The following is a 19175-nucleotide window of genomic DNA, read 5'->3' as shown; positions in this document are numbered from 1 at the left end:
ATTGGTCTATAGTTCTTGCACATTTAAAAGTTAGCTTGTTTGTGTTCTGCACTTGTTAGCTAGGTTACACCTGATTAATGTGCCACAGCCACACACTGGCAGTGTGAGGGCTGTCCCCTGTCTATCATCTGCTGTTCAGTAACCCAGGAAGTGAAATCTTTACGCCTGAGTGACAAGACAACATGAAAGTTGAGCAAACACTCAGGAATGTTCACCTAATATTCTCTTTTAGGGGCCCAGGATGACCAGGATGATCTGACCATTGAGCCGCCCTGCGTCTTGGCTCCTGTTGGGCTTTAGACAGGTCACAGTACTTTAGGACTGGTGTAAGACAGGGAAAAGACATCTGTGCAATCTTTGCTATTTGCTGCTAATCTGCCCATATGAAATATTGTATAGTGTATACTTTTTAACGATGTGTTGTGTTATATGTTTTTTATTGTATGTCCCTATGATGTAATTACATGATTTGGTGGAATTAGCAAATAGAGTCAAGCTAACACACCAAACTTATTTTGGGAACATTCCAGTTCACATAGTTTATATTTCAACATAGGACTTTTATTTTAAATAAGTATATTTCACAATGTTGAATTTATTCTTCATTGTATGTGGCCAGGTTAGCTCAGTTGGTAGAGCAGGCGCACATATGTGGAGGTTTGATCTCTGGGAAAGATTGAAAAGATTTATAAAGAATATGTTTAGGGCATCTCCTCTCTAACTGGGTTATTTAGGGACTCATTGGTGGGATTACTGTGGACAAAGTAAACACACGTAATATTTGATGTGACAGTTTCTTTTGCAAGGTGCAAATGTTCCACCTGAACAAGTTCCTTCCTGGGACTATTTAGCAGAGGCACCGTCACTCTGTCCCAAGACCATCGGGATTGGTTTCAGAAACGTAAACAACACAGTTTTTTTCTGTCCCAGAGTGTATGTGGTGTAGCCGAACCTTACTCCACAGCACTGTGGAGATAGGTATGGCAATGTGAGACTACCAACAAACTGACACTAATCACATCTATCAAAGAGATGGATGCAACACAAACACAAATTCGTATTACTCAAAAACACACAGATTCTTTTTTTATTTTCACCTAGAAATAATTTCACATTTTTAAAGATTGTTACTTGTTGCAAGAAGTCGCCGTCTATCGTACTTTATTGTAAAGGAGTACAGTAAAGTAAAAATGGGTACAGAACGTACGACCTGTGTTTAATCACTTTATTTAGCTGGCATAGTGTGCATTAGTTTTTGCACCTTTTTGTTTATATTTTGTTCATTGGCTTCTATATATTTGCACTCTTTACCACCTTGTATTGTATTCCCTCAGGATGAATAAAATATCTTATTTTATCTTATCACAACTAAATCTAATAAAAATAAACAATGGTTTGAGGGCTTGTGTAAAAATAAATAACTGCAGGATTTAAAGTAAACACTGAAAAAAGAATACTGTACAAACAGTATTCAAACATTTCACCAAGCTAAAAAAAAGCCATCACGCTTTCTCACTGTACTTTATCCTCAGCGGATGAACATATTACATGACAGTCAGCTGGAGCTATCCCCCTCACAGAATTATATAGATGAGCATACATCTTTTTTATTGCCCCTTTAAATCAGTCTGGGCGGTGTAAACAAACAATGAGCCCAAAACAACTTTAAAACCACTATGCACTATGTTGATATTAAAGCTATTTTCCCGTCCATCTACATCCATTACCTTCTCACTGGAAGTCCACCCAAACATTTACAGTAAGTGTGTTTCCATCTCCCTCTGTCTCTCTCTGGTCCAGCAGAGCTCCAGATTCAGATCCTATGTATATCGCATTACCTGTGGGCCTCTGCTCGCTAATAGGTCTACAATACAAAGGTTTCATCCACAAATAGAGATATGTCAGAGTGGGGGGGCTGCCAGTGCTGGACCAGCGCCCTGAGCGGTTCGAGGGGGACGTTGCGTTGTTTAAGAGGACCTGGCAGTGCCCTAGGAGGGTCATCGGTTAGCGGAGAGAGATGTGTGTGTGTGTGTGTGTGTGTGTGTGTGTGTGTGTGTACCTTATTCAGCCACTCCACTCTCTCCACATCTGGATAATGGACCTGAAAGAAGAAATAGAAAGGCAAGATTAAAAAGAGAAGGGTGATTTGAATCCATATAGAATTCCTATCAATGCAATCAATAGGCCTAGGTCAAATTAGGTTACATTTAATTTAGCTTTGTTTGTATCTTTTTTTCCCGTGATGTACATCATGGTCTTATGTAAGACGGAGCATTAGGACCACATCAAGGGAAAACAAAATCAAGGAGGAAGATTTATTTTGTATTTCAAGAATAAAATCAAAATGACAAGAATAAAGTCAACATGACGATAATAAAGTTGAACTTCCATTTCAATAATAATGTTGAAAAGTTGAGATTAAAGTTGAAATGACGAGAATAAATTCAACTCCTTTACCACTTAATCTCATTAGAGTGACTGTCAGCCATGCCAGCCGCCACGTAGTTGTCAACAGATGGGATACATACAGCCTGAGCTCCACTCCTTCAGGATCAAACTATTTGATCAATTGTCTCATTGTGTCCTGTGATTCTACACATCGTTTCTGTATTATGCGTAGGTGTAACCATGGATAACCTTGCATCTGTCCATTTCCAACTATGTCAGTTTGCAGGAAGACCTCTTCCAAGTTTTTGGTTACTCCTGAACCATCGCAATTTTCGGCAACATTTTTATTTTTTTCAAAAGTCTTACTGTATTCTTGAAATATCAAGTTTTTTCTTGACACTTCAACTTGATTCTCAAAAAATATTTCCACTTTATTTTTGTCATGTTGACTTTATTCTTGAAAAAGTATTTCCACTTTATTCTCGTCATTTTGACTTGACTCTTGACATTTCAACTTTATTCTTGAAATGCAAAATAAATGAATAACAATGGTCCTCCTTATTTTCTTTCCTTTGATCAAGCCCTAATGCTCCATCGTACTTATGTGGCTTTAGTGAGGTGCTGCTGTTTGCTAAAATGACTACAATCTACACCGTCAATGTTTTTATCCAACTGCAGCTAATTTTGTAACTGACTAAATACATGCTGTGTCCCAAACTTCATTCAAATGCCCAGACTTTCCCTTACTGTAAAACACTATTAAAAAGCCAAATGGCCTCATAATTCAAAGAGAAATGGGATGAATTTACTGTTTGTTTTACATGGGGGATTTTACAATGAAGGCAAACTGACTCCCAACTATTTAGCGGAGATCAGCAAAAATAGTGATGTCCTTGAAATCACTATGTATAATACTTTCCTTTATTGAGATGACATACCAAGACTAAAGCATGTAAAACAACATAGTAGGTCATGTTCCAGCCTACTCAGACACTCAGACACTTGGCCGGCATAACTTATATTTGGAGATTACAAAGAACCTTCCAAAAATTGTTTGGTTGTTCTTTTTAGGAAAAACCTTTCCACAAGACAATCACATTGGCTTGGTGTTTTATTTTAGATTTCCAAATCACCCAAAACTAAAAACTTTTTGTCACACACAGTCTCTAGACTGACATGACTAAGAGTCTACAGCCATGCTGGTAGAGAGGCTTTAAGCTAAATGCTAACACTAACTGCCTGAGAGGGGCCAAGTCTACAATCGGACAGGATGTTGGTGCATCTGCATCAAAGCTGTTGTGGAGGACTGGGAGTTGACTTTACCTGTTACATTTCAACCAGATAAACCTTAATTGAGTACATGAGAATGTACTCAATGTCATTTCTAGAAAGGCTTTAGGATAGGCTTTTGTCTCTAAATACATAGGTAAATTAATAAATAAAAAGTGTATGTATGTGTACTTCCTCATTTCACTGTTTTGCATTTAATGGAACAAAAGATCTATTTATTAATTTCAATTTACTACTGTTTGAATAATGTCTAAGCGATAAAGGTCCACAAAGTCCCACACATCCAGGCTCAAGAACAGTTTTTAAACATGTGCCACAAAAGAACTGAACACTAACAAACAATGGTGCAATAGCAGTCGTTCTGCAAATACAAATGTGCAATATCTGATTTTTTTATTGTATTTGCTATATTCATTGTTTTTATTTTGTGTCTTTTGCCTTCATAAGGGTATTGTCAGTTTATTTGTGTGCCACTGAGGGTGAGTTGCAGAAACATTTTGTTGAACACCAGTTGTCCAATGACAATAAAACTTATTCTATTCTAGAAGTCAAAGGTACTGGAATGTAGCCAAACATATAAATGGTACACACATTGTGGGTTGTCTATGTTTATACTGTGAACACTGTAAGTATTTTCAAGGCTGAATATAGAAAAACTACAACAGAGGATCTGCGGCTGTGATCTGCTCTTTGGTAGGTACCTATACTAATCACAGCAGTCAGCTACACCAGCTGAATCTGTTACAAACTCAAAACTAAATAAAAGGAGTTGGCAACACGGTAACACAGTAAAAGGCAGAAAGAATTACTTATCTGTCCAATTGAACAGGCAGTTGCAGAAGCACAAATGTGGTTCAAAGAAAATAATACTTAAGAGATACTAACAAAGCAACAAACATGACAGAGTTAAAAACAAAATACACACAATGTATGAGCAGAAGATGAAACAAAGCTGATACAGAGACAAAAGAGAAGAGACTAAGAGAGATAAACAGTGTTAGGAATGTAACGGTAAACCCCAGTAGAAATGTTGATGTAACAATTACCCTTTTCATTTAAAATATCCTGTTTGTTATAGTGGATTACCACGGTGTGGAAACCCTGCGTTCAATCCTTCCCAGCTTTGTCCAAGACTCCTGAAGTAGCCACGCAGGCGCACTGCGCTTAGACAGGACAAGGGGACAGAATGTAGCAGCTCAGACAGGAGAAGGGGACAATTTGTAGCAGCTCAGAAAGGAGACGGGGACAGAATGTAGCAGCTCAGAAAGGAGACGGGGACAGAATGTAGCAGCTCAGAAAGGAGACGGGGACAGAATGTAGCAGCTCAGAAAGGAGACGGGGACAGAATGTAGCAGCTCAGAAAGGAGACGGGGACAGAATGTAGCAGCTCAGACAGGAGAAGGGGACAGAATGTAGCAGCTCAGAAAGGAGACGGGGACAGAATGTAGCAGCTCAGACAGGGTTGGAATGTAGCAGCTCCAACAGGAGACGGAGACAGAACGTAGCAGCTCAGACAGGAGAAGGGAATAAATGTAGCAGCAGATTTAATTCTTTATCTTTTTTCTTTTCTTTGTTGAAGTGACATTGTATCCCAGAAGCTGAGTTAAAAGTAATGTGTAGCCCTCTTAACTGTCATGTCTTTTACTGCCTCGTTATCTTCAATAAGTGTTCTGCTGCGTTTTAGCGTGTGTTACATTGTGATATTTATTTGGAGAGAGATAGATATTCTCACCTTGATAATATTTCTGTTGCTGCATAGCTGATAGATAAGAATGTTTTTTAGTCACTTGCACAATTTCACTATGTTTATATTAATAATAATTGTATTATTATTATTATTATTATTATTATTATTATTATTATTATATAATAATAATAATAATAATAATAATAAATATTAAGCATTCGGACAGTTGGCAAACGGCCAGCCTGGTCCTGAGATGGGCTGACCGACCCAATCAGAGGAGACTCTTTGGGGCCGGTTGCGCAGCAAAAAGCTGCTGCTGACAGGCGCAGAGCTTCACTGGAGCTTCAGCTGACATCTGTCCACGCAGCCGTGTGACGGCATCAGTATTAAATGGAGACAGTTTCATTACCGGTTAAAAACGTCTCGTTGTTGCCTTAAACAGTAGTCTAATTCAGTGTTTTGGTACAACTAGTTTTACCGCCTGATGAGAAGTGCAGGTCTATAGGAGGACACATGAGGACCCTGAACAAGCAGCATCTTTCTGCTGTGCCCCATTCACGTAGACGTTAGTTTTACGCCATGTAGTTTAAACTGCAATTAATCTGCGGTTGTATGAACTGTGGTGTCCGTTACACTGTGGGACATATTCAACATCACAGATCATCTTTGATCAATAGAATGTAGAAAACATTACACTTCACAACATTTTGTATCCATAACATGACTGTGTTATTGTACAATTTAGCAGTAAAAGCAGTAGCCAATGTACATCAAACCTACATTTTTACAACTTGGGAGCAAAATGTGCTCCTCGGGAAAAAAAAAAACTATTTATGCATTTATGCTGGACTTTAGGGTCAAGTGTTGTCGTATCCGGCCCATGTCCCGGATGTGAAAGCCCCCTTATTGGACTACTGAATATAATGATATTCAATTCAATCTTTTCATTTATGTGCATCCATGTCCCAGAAATGCTTGTTACTAACCTATTTCTGGGGAGTCATTCCCCGGAGTCCTTATGTTCTTTTTCCCCAGCATGTTCCCTTGGATCAGAGAGGCTCCGAAATCAGGGGAGCAGCATTTGCCATGGTTCCGCTACACGTTCTGTGATGCCATGTTCAAATGCTAACTGTGGTGCCCTGCTACGTCTGCTACGTCCTGCTACGCTGCTACGCTGCTACGTCCTGCTGTGCCTTGTAATGCTGCACAGTCCTGCTATGCCATGAACTACCACAAAGAATTCTACAAACTAATATTTTTTCTTTTTGTTATGCCACTCTTCATTCAACCCCAACCGGCCCGTCAGACACCGCCTACCAAGAGCCGGGTCTGACCGAGGTTTCTGCCTAAAGGAAGTTTTTCCTCGCCACTGTCGCACTGTTGCTTGCTCTGGAGGAAACTAGAATGTTGGGTCCTTGTAAATTCGGAGTGTGGTCTATCTGTAAAGTGTCTTGAGATAATTCTTGTTATGAATTGATACTATAAATAAAATTGAATTGAATTGAATTGAATTATATTCTGCATTTTGAATTGTTACTTGCCAGAATTGTGTGATTTCCTTGTCATAAATATAGATGTTTTTACCATAAATTGGTGCCTACAAATGTATCAGAATGCAGGAATTGAAGTCTTTTGCCCTCACAATTTCATGGGGGAGGACCCCCAGGTCCCCCAGAACCCCCTTGCTTTATGTGTTCCCCCAAAGGCCAAATCTGTGCAAGGAAAAACCATGACGTATAATAACAATTTTCTTTTGTTGGCATTTGAGTGCAAGAAAAGCATTGGAGTAATGTGTATGTACTGTTTATTACAAGTGTATTGAATGTTGTAAGTTACATATGACCAAAATAAATAGAAGTAGAGGACATACTTTATTATTTCCCACGGGGAAATTACATTTTACACATGCAGGTCAGAAATAAACACAGATGTCCAGGAACTATCCATGCGCTAATGGAGAGATGTCAGAGTAGGAAGGGGGCTGTCCATGGACAGGTGCCCCAAGCACTTGCTCAAGGGACCTCAGCAGTGCCAGGCGTGAACAAGCACCTCTCTAGCTATTAGTCCACACTCCCTACTTGGTAGATACTGGTTACTTAAATCCAGCAATAATTTTCGCTGCAAAGGAAGAATAATTAAAAGCTTAAACCTTTCCCTGTTTCAAAGCATGGCCAGTGGGTGAGACTCACAGCCCAACTATGTCACAGCTGTTTGGAAATCCTAACCTCCCTTTCCAGCCACACCCTGAATACAATGTCAGTGTAAGAGAGGGGTGTGGAGAGCGTTAACAAGTATGTTGGTGTAGCTGGAATGTGTTAGTTCAAATTGCAACTGACAATATAAATGTATGTCCTATCACTGTATGCTGCTGATTAGAAATCCACCTCAGCTCAACAACAACAGAAAAACTGGAAACCTGCTCAATCAGTTTCTCCTCAAACTGCAGAAAGCATTTAAAAGATGCCAAAACAGGAGAGTTATATGACAAGATGCTGATGTCTATATTCATAGAGGCTCAGTGAGAAAGAGACGTCGTGGATGTAAGGAAGATAGGCTTAAAACAGGAGAGAGATAAGTTAAGGAAATACTGAGTGCTCTGTTGGGCTGACAGTGGAAATACAGAAGCAGACCTGATTGTGATATTTAATAGATTTCGATTGTAGCCTGCAATACTGACTCTGTAGTTAGCTACAGCTAAACTAGACAGTCTGGCTCAAAATTGTTGACACCCGAGGTAAAAATTAGTATTAATGTGCATTAAGGAGCCAATAAAAGAGGGAACAATCTCCAAAAGGCATCAAATGACAGATTTGACACTTGTATAATATGTCACCAAAAGTTTGATTTTATTTCCATCATTTACACTTTCAAAATTACAGAAACTAAAAAATGGCTTCTGCAAAAGTTTGGGCACCCTGCTGAGTTTCTAGCATGCAGTGTAAATGATGGAAATAAAATTTAACTTTTTGTGACATATTATACAAATGTTTAATCTATCATTTGATGCCTTTTGAAGATGTTTACATTGTTTCATGGCATCTTTGTGCACATTAACACACATTTTTACCTGGGGTGCCCAAACATTTGAGCCCCACTGTACATATAAAGGCTAGAGTGAAGATATTGGTAAGATATGAAACTAGACAATCTAAGGAATTGGACAGCTGAGACTCTTGTAGATTAAATGAGACCAATTGTATTTATGTGTGACCCAGACAGAATCTGCAGATATTTTTTCGGCCAAGATTTCAGCGGTAATCAAGATTGAAAATCTGCAGAATTTAGCTGACTGTTGTTCTGCTTGGGGTGAATATTTAAGTTTTAATTTAATTTGTTTAAACATTTTGGGGAAATTCTGTAAAAGCCTGCGTCCACAGAACTGGTTTAACCAGGCTAACTAATACGACGTTACACAGCAGGTAACGTTAACGTTATCTACAGTAGGAACTGGATTAAAAAATAAATTAAAAAATAAAAACATAATGTCAGAAGTGTGGACCAGCGCTGCCACTGCTGTGTCTCTCCATGTTGCTGGGGGGCTATGTGTGAGTAAATGGGGGGGGAATGTGTCTCTCTATGTTGCTGTGAGCAGTTTGTGACTGGGGGGGCTGTGTATCTCCATGTTGTTGGGGGGCCAATTGTGAGTGAATATATATATAAATATATATATATATATATATAAAACAAAGTATCGCTCAATCTTGCAAATTTGATTGTGGGAAGCCAAAAGGAAGACGGGATTGTGATTAAAATACTATTAATTGTGCAGCCCTAGGTTGAATCCAGAACAGAATAGCAGCACAACAACATTGTTTTCATTCTCTGCTGTGGAGCAGAGCCATGCCCTTTGGCTGATCAAAAGAACAGGAAAGCCCCACCCATGCCGTGTCACACCAGTACACAGAGACAGAAAATGAAATGAAGGTGGAGAAAAGTAGAAAGAAGGGCATAGAGAAACAGTTACACTATGGTCGTAGTAGCTTTTAATGTGTGTCTTTTAAAAGGCTGTTTCTAACCAGGTTGTTTTAACATTATCTGAGCTGAGTTTGACTGAGCTATCCCAGCCCCACCCAGTTTCATATTCATAGTTACAGACATCCACACCTTCAAACTACCCACTACAGTCCTCTGAATCAAACACTGCCATTTATCTGAAGGCTACCAGACCTACATACAAATAACTCCATATGTCAGCTGTAACACTGTTCTGTAGTTTAGTAAAATACTAAACCAATATGCAGACCTCCGTTTAATAAATATTTTTTGACAATAAGAGTCAAAGGTCTACTCGCTAGCTTTTTCTAATCATTAAAATAAACACAAATTGCAATTAAACAGTAAATTATCAATTTCTTAATTTAGTTTTATATCACTATAAATAAAATACCTTTGAAACCACTTAAAGACATCACTTTATACTCTGGTAACTTGGGATTTGTTTCCCACCGTTTGACAGTTTACTTGTGGTGGTGGGGGGTGCAGGATGTGACTGTGTGGCATGCGATGGCTGGGTTCAGTAGAAAATTAGTCAAAGGTTTATGAACTAGTTCTTAAAAACAATAACTACAACATTAACAGAAAGACAAAAAAGAAATGACTATTTACATAAACAAACTAGACTAGAAGGTGATACAGATGAAGTGTAACTTATAATGTGCTTTGCCATTTAAATCTGATTACCCAGATCCAAATGTGATGAAATATTAACAACTTAACCTTAAAACTATCCTACGATCCATAGAGAAAGTTAGCCTACAAGGTAATAAAAATCTCAACATATGCACACGGCATGACTCTTCCTAACTCCTGTTAAATCATACTAACACTGAGGCTTTTCAAAATTAATTATTGTAAATTTTGCTCATTATAGATCATGGTTTGTTTTACTGTTTGGATCGTAATAAACCCGTTGTTTTGTGCTAGTATGTAACATGCTCACAAGATCTCTTCTGAACAGATATCAGTCATTAAAAAAAACTAAAATGTTGGGTTTTAATTCCAATTTTATTTTCCTAGCCTGGTCTCAATCTACCTAGAGAGGGTACCAAAGTAGAACCTATGAATGGGAAACACGGGGTACTTATCATTTTTAGGGGTTTAAGCCCGAGGGGGGCTGGCAACTCACGTTTGCAAAGCTGCGGTTCGCAGTACCAGTGGAGAAACTCTATTGAAATCACAAAGGTTATTCTTCCGTCTTCTTATTCTTATTTCTCCCGTAGCTAATAGTGTGGCTACAGCCTAAACCGTACATGGAGGGGCGGTGACATTTTCAGGACTGGTCTTGAACCCTGCAGGAACTTCAGACACCAACATTGACACACTTCTGCCAATAGGTGGCGCTATAGCAGAAGAAAACGCATCTAGCCCTATAACTCTCAAACCAGATTTAAAAACAGTCATATCCATGCATTCCCTAAATTCAGCTGAATCTACTGATTTAGGCCACGCCCATTTCCACCTAGATGTTTGCGTGTATGCACCACCTGTCAATATTGCATTGCACTTTTCTGCTTTTTTGTACTTCTGGTTGGACGCAACTGGAATTTTGTTGTCTTTGTACTTGTACTCTGCACAATGATCATAAAGTTGAATCCAAAAACATTCATTGCAGTAAAATCACATTATGCATAGGGGGTGCTACAAATGTGTATAAATAAAGTTTATACCTCATGGAGGGCTCATCAATTCTGAGGCCATGCCTTAAATGGTGTATTGATTGGTAAAAGTAGGCTTGGCCTATTGAGCCCACATTTGGAGTCACATGTTTCACTACAGTGGGCCACTTCAAATTTAAAGGGTACGTGTAGCATACCTCGGCCAAAGTAAATGCTATCAATGCAAAACTTAAGGTTATTGTTCAACATGCAATTCCAAGAGTCGCTACCACATTTGGCTAAGATCGGCCATTAGGAGGCGCTATAATCAACATTGACACATTTTCGACAATAACTCTATGCCTGTAAATGGGAAACGTCAGTTGCAATTTCTCTTCTCCATGAAATGATATCATCTTGAAACCTGTGATGCAAGTTTGTCATGCTGCTCTAATGCTCTGTACCACATTTGGTGAAGATGGGCCATTAGTGGGCGCTATAAATCAATGTAGATGGATTTTGGCCTATGACTCAATACATGTTAATGTGAAATTTTTAGAGCCCGACCGATTTTCAGAACAGAAGAAAATCAAAATATATTTAATAAAATGTGTTAGTAAACTAGAGAATATTAGTAGAATACTGCACTTTATAATGTAACTGTTATTCTGTTTTAGTGGTGCCTTTTATTAGAGCCCGAACAATATTATCGGCCGATTTTATTAGGATCTATTGTATGGGCATTTATCATTTCCAATTTTAAAAAAACAATTAAAAAAAATAAAATTATTCATTCATCAGAATCATTTATCATTTATAATGACAAATAAATGATTCTGATTAATGAATATTGAAAAAATAAAAATGGACTGTCAACCATGTTATGAGCGTTGGCATTGCATTGTCTGTCCACCAGGGGACGCTCTACCCTACCCTGTTAGTGATGGCGCTGCATAGTCTGTCCACCAGAGGACACTCTACAACGTCCCTGTTAGTGATGGCGCTGCATAGTCTGTCCACCAGAGGACGCTCTACAACGTCCCTGTTAGTGATGGCGCTGCATAGTCTGTCCACCAGAGGACACTCTACAACGTCCCTGTTAGTGATGGCGCTGCATAGTCTGTCCACCAGAGGACACTCTACAACGTCCCTGTTAGTGATGGCGCTGCATAGTCTGTCCACCAGAGGACACTCTACAACGTCCCTGTTGGCAACATTTATTTATTTTTTTGTTATTGTATTTTTTTTAAAAGGACTGAGTTATATATCTTAAGTTTGTATTTTTACGCGTTTTATTTATCAGAACTTTAATATGTTTTGATGTTTCTCTGTTCTGTTGTTACAATAAAACAAATTATTATGATTTTATTTTAGTGAGAACTGACTATACTATACTTCCAGCCCATACTCGTGGCAGCTGTTCCTGTACATTATGACAACTATATATATATATATATATATATATATATATATATATATATATATATACTGTATATATATATATATATATATATAGGCATATTGGATTTTTAAATAACCAAATATTCTTATCGGTATTGGCCTTAAACATCCTTTATCAGTCGGGTTCTACTTTTTATATACAATTCAGTGTTTAATAAATTAAACACTGAATTGGAAATTATTTCCTTTCATTTGTTTTAAATTCAACAACAGTGTTGGGCAACTTACTTCCAAAATGTAATATATTATAGATTACTAGCTGCTGTGAGTTTTTACTAATTATTCATATTACAATATTACAGCATCTAAATTGTAATGCGTTCCACTGCTTTTGCATTATTTATGAGTTACTTTCACCAAATAACAGTGGAAGTTTGACTCAGCAGTTAGCATGAATTTCAACATTGGATCAATAAAGTGTCCTCTTTATCATCTTTAATACATCATAGATTATTAATATTTAAGTAATTAATACAAATATGCAAAGTTACTACAACTATAAAAATAGATAAGTAAAACTTACAATAGGCAAGTATAAGAAAATGAAAATACTCAATTAAAAGTACTTTACAGTTGCATTGTTGTAAAATGTTTGTAAAGCACTTGAATAAGAAATTCATGTTGTTTAGTCTAAAACTAAGGTAGTCTAAAGGAAATGGTCAATTACAGTGTGATTAAAACTCACTATCAACATTATTTACAGCACTTGATTTACAGCTGATATGTGAAAAGGTACAACATTTTATTTATTTAACAGTAAATGAGATTTACTCCAAACCGTCACAGGAAGTGCTTTTATTTTGAAGTAGCCTACATGGAAGTTGTCTGTTGTGTACTCCTGCTAGCTTACTGAGCTAAACGTGGGACAACAGATGTAAAACATGTCCGTCAAGCTTATGTTGTTCACTTTCTAGTTTGTAAAACTGCAGCATATTACTATTATTATTATTATTATTAATAATATTATTATTATTATTATTGTTATTGTTATTGTTATTATTATAATACAGTAAAAGACACGGTTGTCAGATGTTGTCTGTTCTGTCCCCTGTTGGGACACAGATATTGTTCGTTCTGTCACCTGTTGGGACACAGATGTTGTCCGTACGGTCATCTGTTGGGACACAGATGTTGTCCGTACGGTCATCTGTTGGGACACAGATGTTGTCTGTTCTGTCCCCTGTTGGGACACAGATGTTGTCCGTTCTGTCCCCTGTTGGGACAGAGATGTTGTCTGTACAGTCACCTGTTGGGACACAGATGTTGTCTGTACGGTCCCCTGTTGGGACACAGATAGGACACTACCTCGCGTCAACACAGCATCATAACTCCTGAAAATAATATCTATTGCGCAAATGTACAGTATGTGCAGTCACCTCAACCATCGAATACAGCAACAGGAAATAACACTCCTCCGAAGAATGTTTCAAGGTGAAGTCTTAAAAAACAAAATACCACTAAATGTGCGTTGTATCTCACATTACTGAAATTGTAACGAGTATCATATTACCAAAATGTAATTATTAATTCCGTCATATTACTGCAAAAAGGAATATATTACTTTAATTGCGTTACTTTTGTAACGCATTACTCCCAACACTGTTCAACAAGCATTTTGCTGCACTTTAGCAGAGTACTGAAAGCAGCAGAAATGCAGAACTGAGGACATTTTAACATCTGTTTATTTATCTAAAATAATGTCATTATTGCGATATTCCACAACGATATCACATTTTATATTTTCCTCATATCATGCAGCCTTAGTAATTAGGATGTTGCTATCCCTAGTTTCACTGCGATAAAAGTACAAGTACGTATGGAGAAACTGAGGAAAATCAGTAAGAGACAAACTTTAGTTACATTTTTGCAGAGGCAAAGAATTACAGTAATTTATCCCCATCAACCAGCTTGGAAGTCAATGTGGACATCCTATTCTTGATGCTGGCTGATTACACCCAAGAGTGGGGTGAAGCTTGAAAATACAAAGCAAAATGTGGATGTTATATGGATGTTATAATGCTGGGGGACTTACCCATGGTGGTAGCTCCGAAGTAGGCACACTTTGCCTTACTGCTTTTTCTTCATGCTCCAGGAATGATAAAGCATGGTTTATCCTGTAGTCCTTATTGCCATGGTTTTTCCTCCAGTAGAACAACACCGCAAGTCCAATCAGAACCCAACTAAAGCTAAACTCAAAGTATCCCAAGACGTAGATCGGGAAGATGATAGCAAAAGTCTTGCCAAATTTCATCCATATTTGGGTGACATCTGTCAAAGACGAGTGTGACTCTTCATCCAGCTCCACAGGGGACAGAGGTGGGCCTATGGTGGAGCTCACCGGAATGCTGGGCGCAGCGGGTCCATTTGTCCTGACATCGGGTCCAGCCAAACTCTCCATCCTGTCACTCATTTCCCGACTGGTAAGACATTTTTACAGACATTTACGGCAAATGCTAGGGTCTTGCCACACATGGCACAAAAGTTTCAGCCTCTCAGGTCAAAGGTTAAAGAATGCCAAACAACACTATAGACATGCTGTCTGGAATAAAAGAACATTAAGCATGAAAAAGAACTATTGAGCATCATAAATATACCATGGAGATTATGTGTCTTTTTTTCATTTGATTAGAGCCAACCCAGAAAAACACTAAATAAAAGACTGTTAAAAATATGTTCCTTCTTACCAAAGTCCCAAAAACAACTACCTGGCTTTCTATACTAAAAACTGTAAATAGAAATACTATGAATGAATAGTTTTAAACTAAAATATAATTTGAAAATTATCTGAAATATCGTTACATTTCAATGTATCTAAAATATCAGTAGTCCTTTATCCAAAGGGGAAACCACAGATACCTGTTTAGTAAAAGGCCTACACTAGAAGCTTCATGGTAACGTTACAGTAATTATCCTTACACAAGAAGGCACTTTAAAGTTGTTAACATGTAACTGACCCAAACTGATCCTAATCTGTGTACTCATGAACATTCCTTTCGTTTAGTTTAGTCCAACATGTTTTCACACTTTGTAGCATATCCATAGGTTGAACTGTTATGCTAGTGTCTAATCTCTTGCATGGAAAAAACGTTATAAGAAACTCCTTTTGTAGTGTAATTTTAACTTTTGATAACTTGATTCCTGGGGAAAGTGGCAACAGTACGAACTTGAAAGGTTAGAACATACTATACTCTGCGAAACGGGTTGAACTACTCTTAAATTCGGCATACACTCAATACCCATACACACAATTTTTGTTATAGAATTTTAACTTTCAAACTGCTTCAACCGTTGCCTCCGCAATCTTCAGCCACCTAAACACAACGCCGTGGTGTGACGCGGTTATGAAAGTATAGGTTTTACTGAAATATGTGTTTATTGGTTTGGTTGTATGTATGCCGAATAGAAGACCGCCGACTACTAACACCAAAATCCACTCTAATTATTTCTAAATGTGAGTACAATGTTACCGTTGAACATGTCAACTCTTATTTGCCAGCTTTTCTTAACTGTCTGTCGTGACGTTCACTCCACAAAGTGACACGTATCGGGGCTAGGATTTGACCAGTAGCACTGCGTAAAAGCAAACACCAGCAAAAAACAACTTGGTAACGCTGAGCAAGCTACACACTTACCGGTATACGCCTGCGACATGAACAACACTCTGTCTCCCAGCCAAGTCCACAGCACGCCGATCAACTAAACTCAGATAATCTGGCTCCCCTTCCGCACATCTTGCTGTAAGGGCGGCCGGTCCCTCTCTACCAGCCTGCAGGAAACTGTCATTGTGAGAAAGAGGTCAGCTTCTGACAGGGTGGGAGCTTCAAATTCACAAACACTGCCGTAGACATTGGCGCCATCTTGCGGTTTTAAAAAAACGGTTACGGGGAAACGTTTCTGTTCCATTGTTTTCATGAAATGTGACAATGGGTTTTGAGCTCTTTGTTTTTGAGTAATCCTTAGAGTTTTAATGGTAATCCAGTCCAGGTTTGGCACGTCTAAAAGCAAAATGTGTACTGGTCCTATGTGGTCTGGGGAGAGAAAAAACATGGTGAACATGGTTAAAGGTTATTGGAGTAGTTTCAAGTGGTTTCAAACAGTAACAGTATGAGTCTACTTTTGAATCAAGACCAGGTTTGACAAGTCTTTAATTTTTTGAATCTAGACCTTTTCTAATGTGAGATGGCAAAATAGGAAATACCCCCTTTTCTGTGCACTGTCTCCCCCCAGTGGCTTAAATGGGTAATTGAATTGTTTCAAATTCAAATTAGAGGAATAATTCATGACCAGATAGCTTATAAATATGTATATAACATATCACATGAGACCATTGTCAACACATATGCAGGACACCAAAAACGGAAGTTAATGTTGCACTAGTCTGGACATCTTGCACCTACTTTAGTGTAGATTTGGACTTTGTGACGTGCTGCAGTAAGCGTATCTGACTCATTTCCAAATTGGAGCCAGAGTGTTCAGCTATCATGCTCCTCTCCTGTGAAACCAGGTTCCAGTTTGGGTTTAGGAGGCAGACACCATCTCCACATTTAAGAGTAGGCGTAAGACTTTCCTCTTTGATAAAGCTTATAGTTAGGGCTGGCTCAGGTGAGTCCTGAAACATCCCTTAGTTAAGCTGCTATAGGCTTAGACTGCTGGGGGAGTTCCCATGATGCACTGAGTACCTCTCTCCTCCTCCTTCTCTCCATCTGTATGCAACCTCATTCCATTAATACATGTTACTAACTCGACTTCTTCCCTTTGCTGTATAGTGTGCTCTCTCGCTCCTGTAGTCTAGTGCTCTCTCACCCCTATCCTCTCTCCCCCTAACGCTTCCTCTAGGTGTTTATGGCACTGGATCTGTGGTTAAAGTCCCCTGCTGCCTCCATGTTCCTGCCCCTGTCTGTCTCTGTTTCTTTCTCTCACCCAACCGGTCGGGGCAGATGCCCCCCACCCTGAGCCATGGTTCCTGCTCGAGGTTTCTGCCTCTTAAAGGAAGTTTTTCCTTGCGTCTGTGGCCTATTGCTTGCTCTTGGTAGGAACTGTTGGTTTTCTCTAAATAACATCCCCAGAGTACGGTCTAGACCTGCTCTTTAGGAAAAGTGCCGTGAGATAACTGTTGTTGTGATTTGGCGCTACATAAATAAAAAATTGAATCAAATGCAGAGAATTTTGACATTACTCTGTCATAAAAAAAAAAGACGTGAAGGGTCTCCAAGCAGCTTTTTTGGGAAAAGTGAAAAATTGCTATGTCATCTTCTTTCAGTTATACAAACATGCAAACACCAGCTAATAAGCATACAAATACTCCCAACCCTTTAATAATTGGCTTATTAAATAGTAATTTAAATTAAATAGCAAATGAAATCATATTCTAACAATATCATAAAAGTTATAGATTGTACATGTTTTAGAACTCTTTACAGAATGTAAAATAACTACAATATTATTAAAGTTATTGAATGTACATTTTGGAGAATTTTTCACAGAATGTACAATAACTATTTTTAATATTGTAAAAGTTATAGACTGTACATTTTACAGAACTATTTACATAATGTCCAAGCTATACAATGTACATTTTTGCATGTGAGAAGGATGGGGGATTATCTGCATCTGTCGGTACAACACCTTCAAAACCAGAAGTGGTTGATTTTCTTGTGGCTGGGTGAAATGTGAAGATTTTCTGGCTTCCAGCAGCTTTGTCCTGTGAGGGTGTGTGCCTCTTATGTTGCCCACCACACTGAGGTATTTGGCAGGCCGCACATGAACTCAGGGATTTCTTTGGCCTCACTGGTTTGGTTGCTGGTGTAGGGGCGGTGCCACATATGAAGCCAGGGAGTGAACACTCAGGGTGGTTGGAAGGTTCCTAGGCCTATTAAGTCCTTTTGTTGCAGGGATCTGGGGATTGGCTAATGAGGACTCATTCTTTCTCGCTCTCCCTCCTCAAGGTTGCTTGGTTTGTTTGGATTTTGGGTTTGGTTACTTTTGCGTTCTAGCCTTGATACATTTACATACATACACTGCACACATACATACATTGCACACAGTACTGATGAACTGCTTGCACATTTATCTTTGTTTATTTAAATACCTTGGATTTAATTGAGCAAACATGTGTTCTCTACCTTCATTTGTCATAACTTTGAGCCAGGCAGGTAAGAAAAAACAGGTGGAGAACACACATGTTTGCTCAATTAAATCCAATATATCTAGCTATGTGACCATCTCATAAAAGTCACTGTATGATTTAATCATAGTTTCATGGGTTAACCATATAAATTCACTTCAGTACTGTACTTGAGTCAAAATGTTGAGGTACTTGTACTTTACTTGAGTCTTTTCTTTTAATACTACTTTCTCCTTCTACTCCGCTACATCTCAGAAAGAAATATTCTACTTTTTACTCCACTACATTCATCTGACAGCTTTCGTTTCTACTTTAGTTACTCCACCTTTACTTACTCCACCGCCTTTCTAAACACTCAAGGTCGCTTTACAGACAATAAAAGACAGATACAGGGAACACAAAAGTGTAAGCAGTTATAACAAAACAAAACCAAACAAAAACCAAACAAAAAATGACAGGAACAGTGTATTTACAAATAAGCGAGCTGGAACAGATGGGTTTTGAGTCTGGTTTGGAAAAGGGGGAGAGAGTTGATATTGAGGAGGTCGGGTGGGAGTGAGTTCCAGAGCTGGGGAGCAGAGCGGCTGAAGGCTCTGTTTCCCATGGTGACAAGTCGAGCTGGGGGTACAGT

The 19175-nt window shown here is 38.5% G+C and overlaps 1 protein-coding gene across 5 annotated transcripts in view; it reads right to left on the bottom strand.

Moving 5' to 3' along the window:
* The window catches only part of esyt2a (extended synaptotagmin-like protein 2a), an 80581-nt gene extending 64318 nt beyond the window's left edge, over positions 1 to 16263 (bottom strand). For 2 of the 5 annotated variants that reach the window (XM_032531921.1, XM_032531923.1), the window contains exons 1-3: positions 16053 to 16262; positions 14453 to 14837; positions 2060 to 2101 (exon numbers count right to left, since the gene is read on the bottom strand). In XM_032531921.1, the coding sequence (XP_032387812.1) occupies positions 2060 to 2101; positions 14453 to 14830 (420 nt within the window). In that variant the 5' untranslated portion in view covers positions 14831 to 14837; positions 16053 to 16262. Of the gene's footprint in view, positions 1 to 2059; positions 2102 to 14452; positions 14838 to 16052 lie in introns of all 5 variants that reach the window. The other 3 variants (XM_032531919.1, XM_032531922.1, XM_032531920.1) reach the window with 3 other exon arrangements.
* Positions 16264 to 19175: the final 2912 nt, after the last annotated feature.

The sequence above is a fragment of the Etheostoma spectabile genome, chromosome 12 (genome assembly GCF_008692095.1).
Source record: "Etheostoma spectabile isolate EspeVRDwgs_2016 chromosome 12, UIUC_Espe_1.0, whole genome shotgun sequence".
Classification (NCBI taxonomy): domain Eukaryota; kingdom Metazoa; phylum Chordata; class Actinopteri; order Perciformes; family Percidae; genus Etheostoma; species Etheostoma spectabile.
The sequence above is the reverse complement of the archived record's forward strand: the minus strand, read 5'-3'. Positions and strand labels throughout refer to the sequence as shown.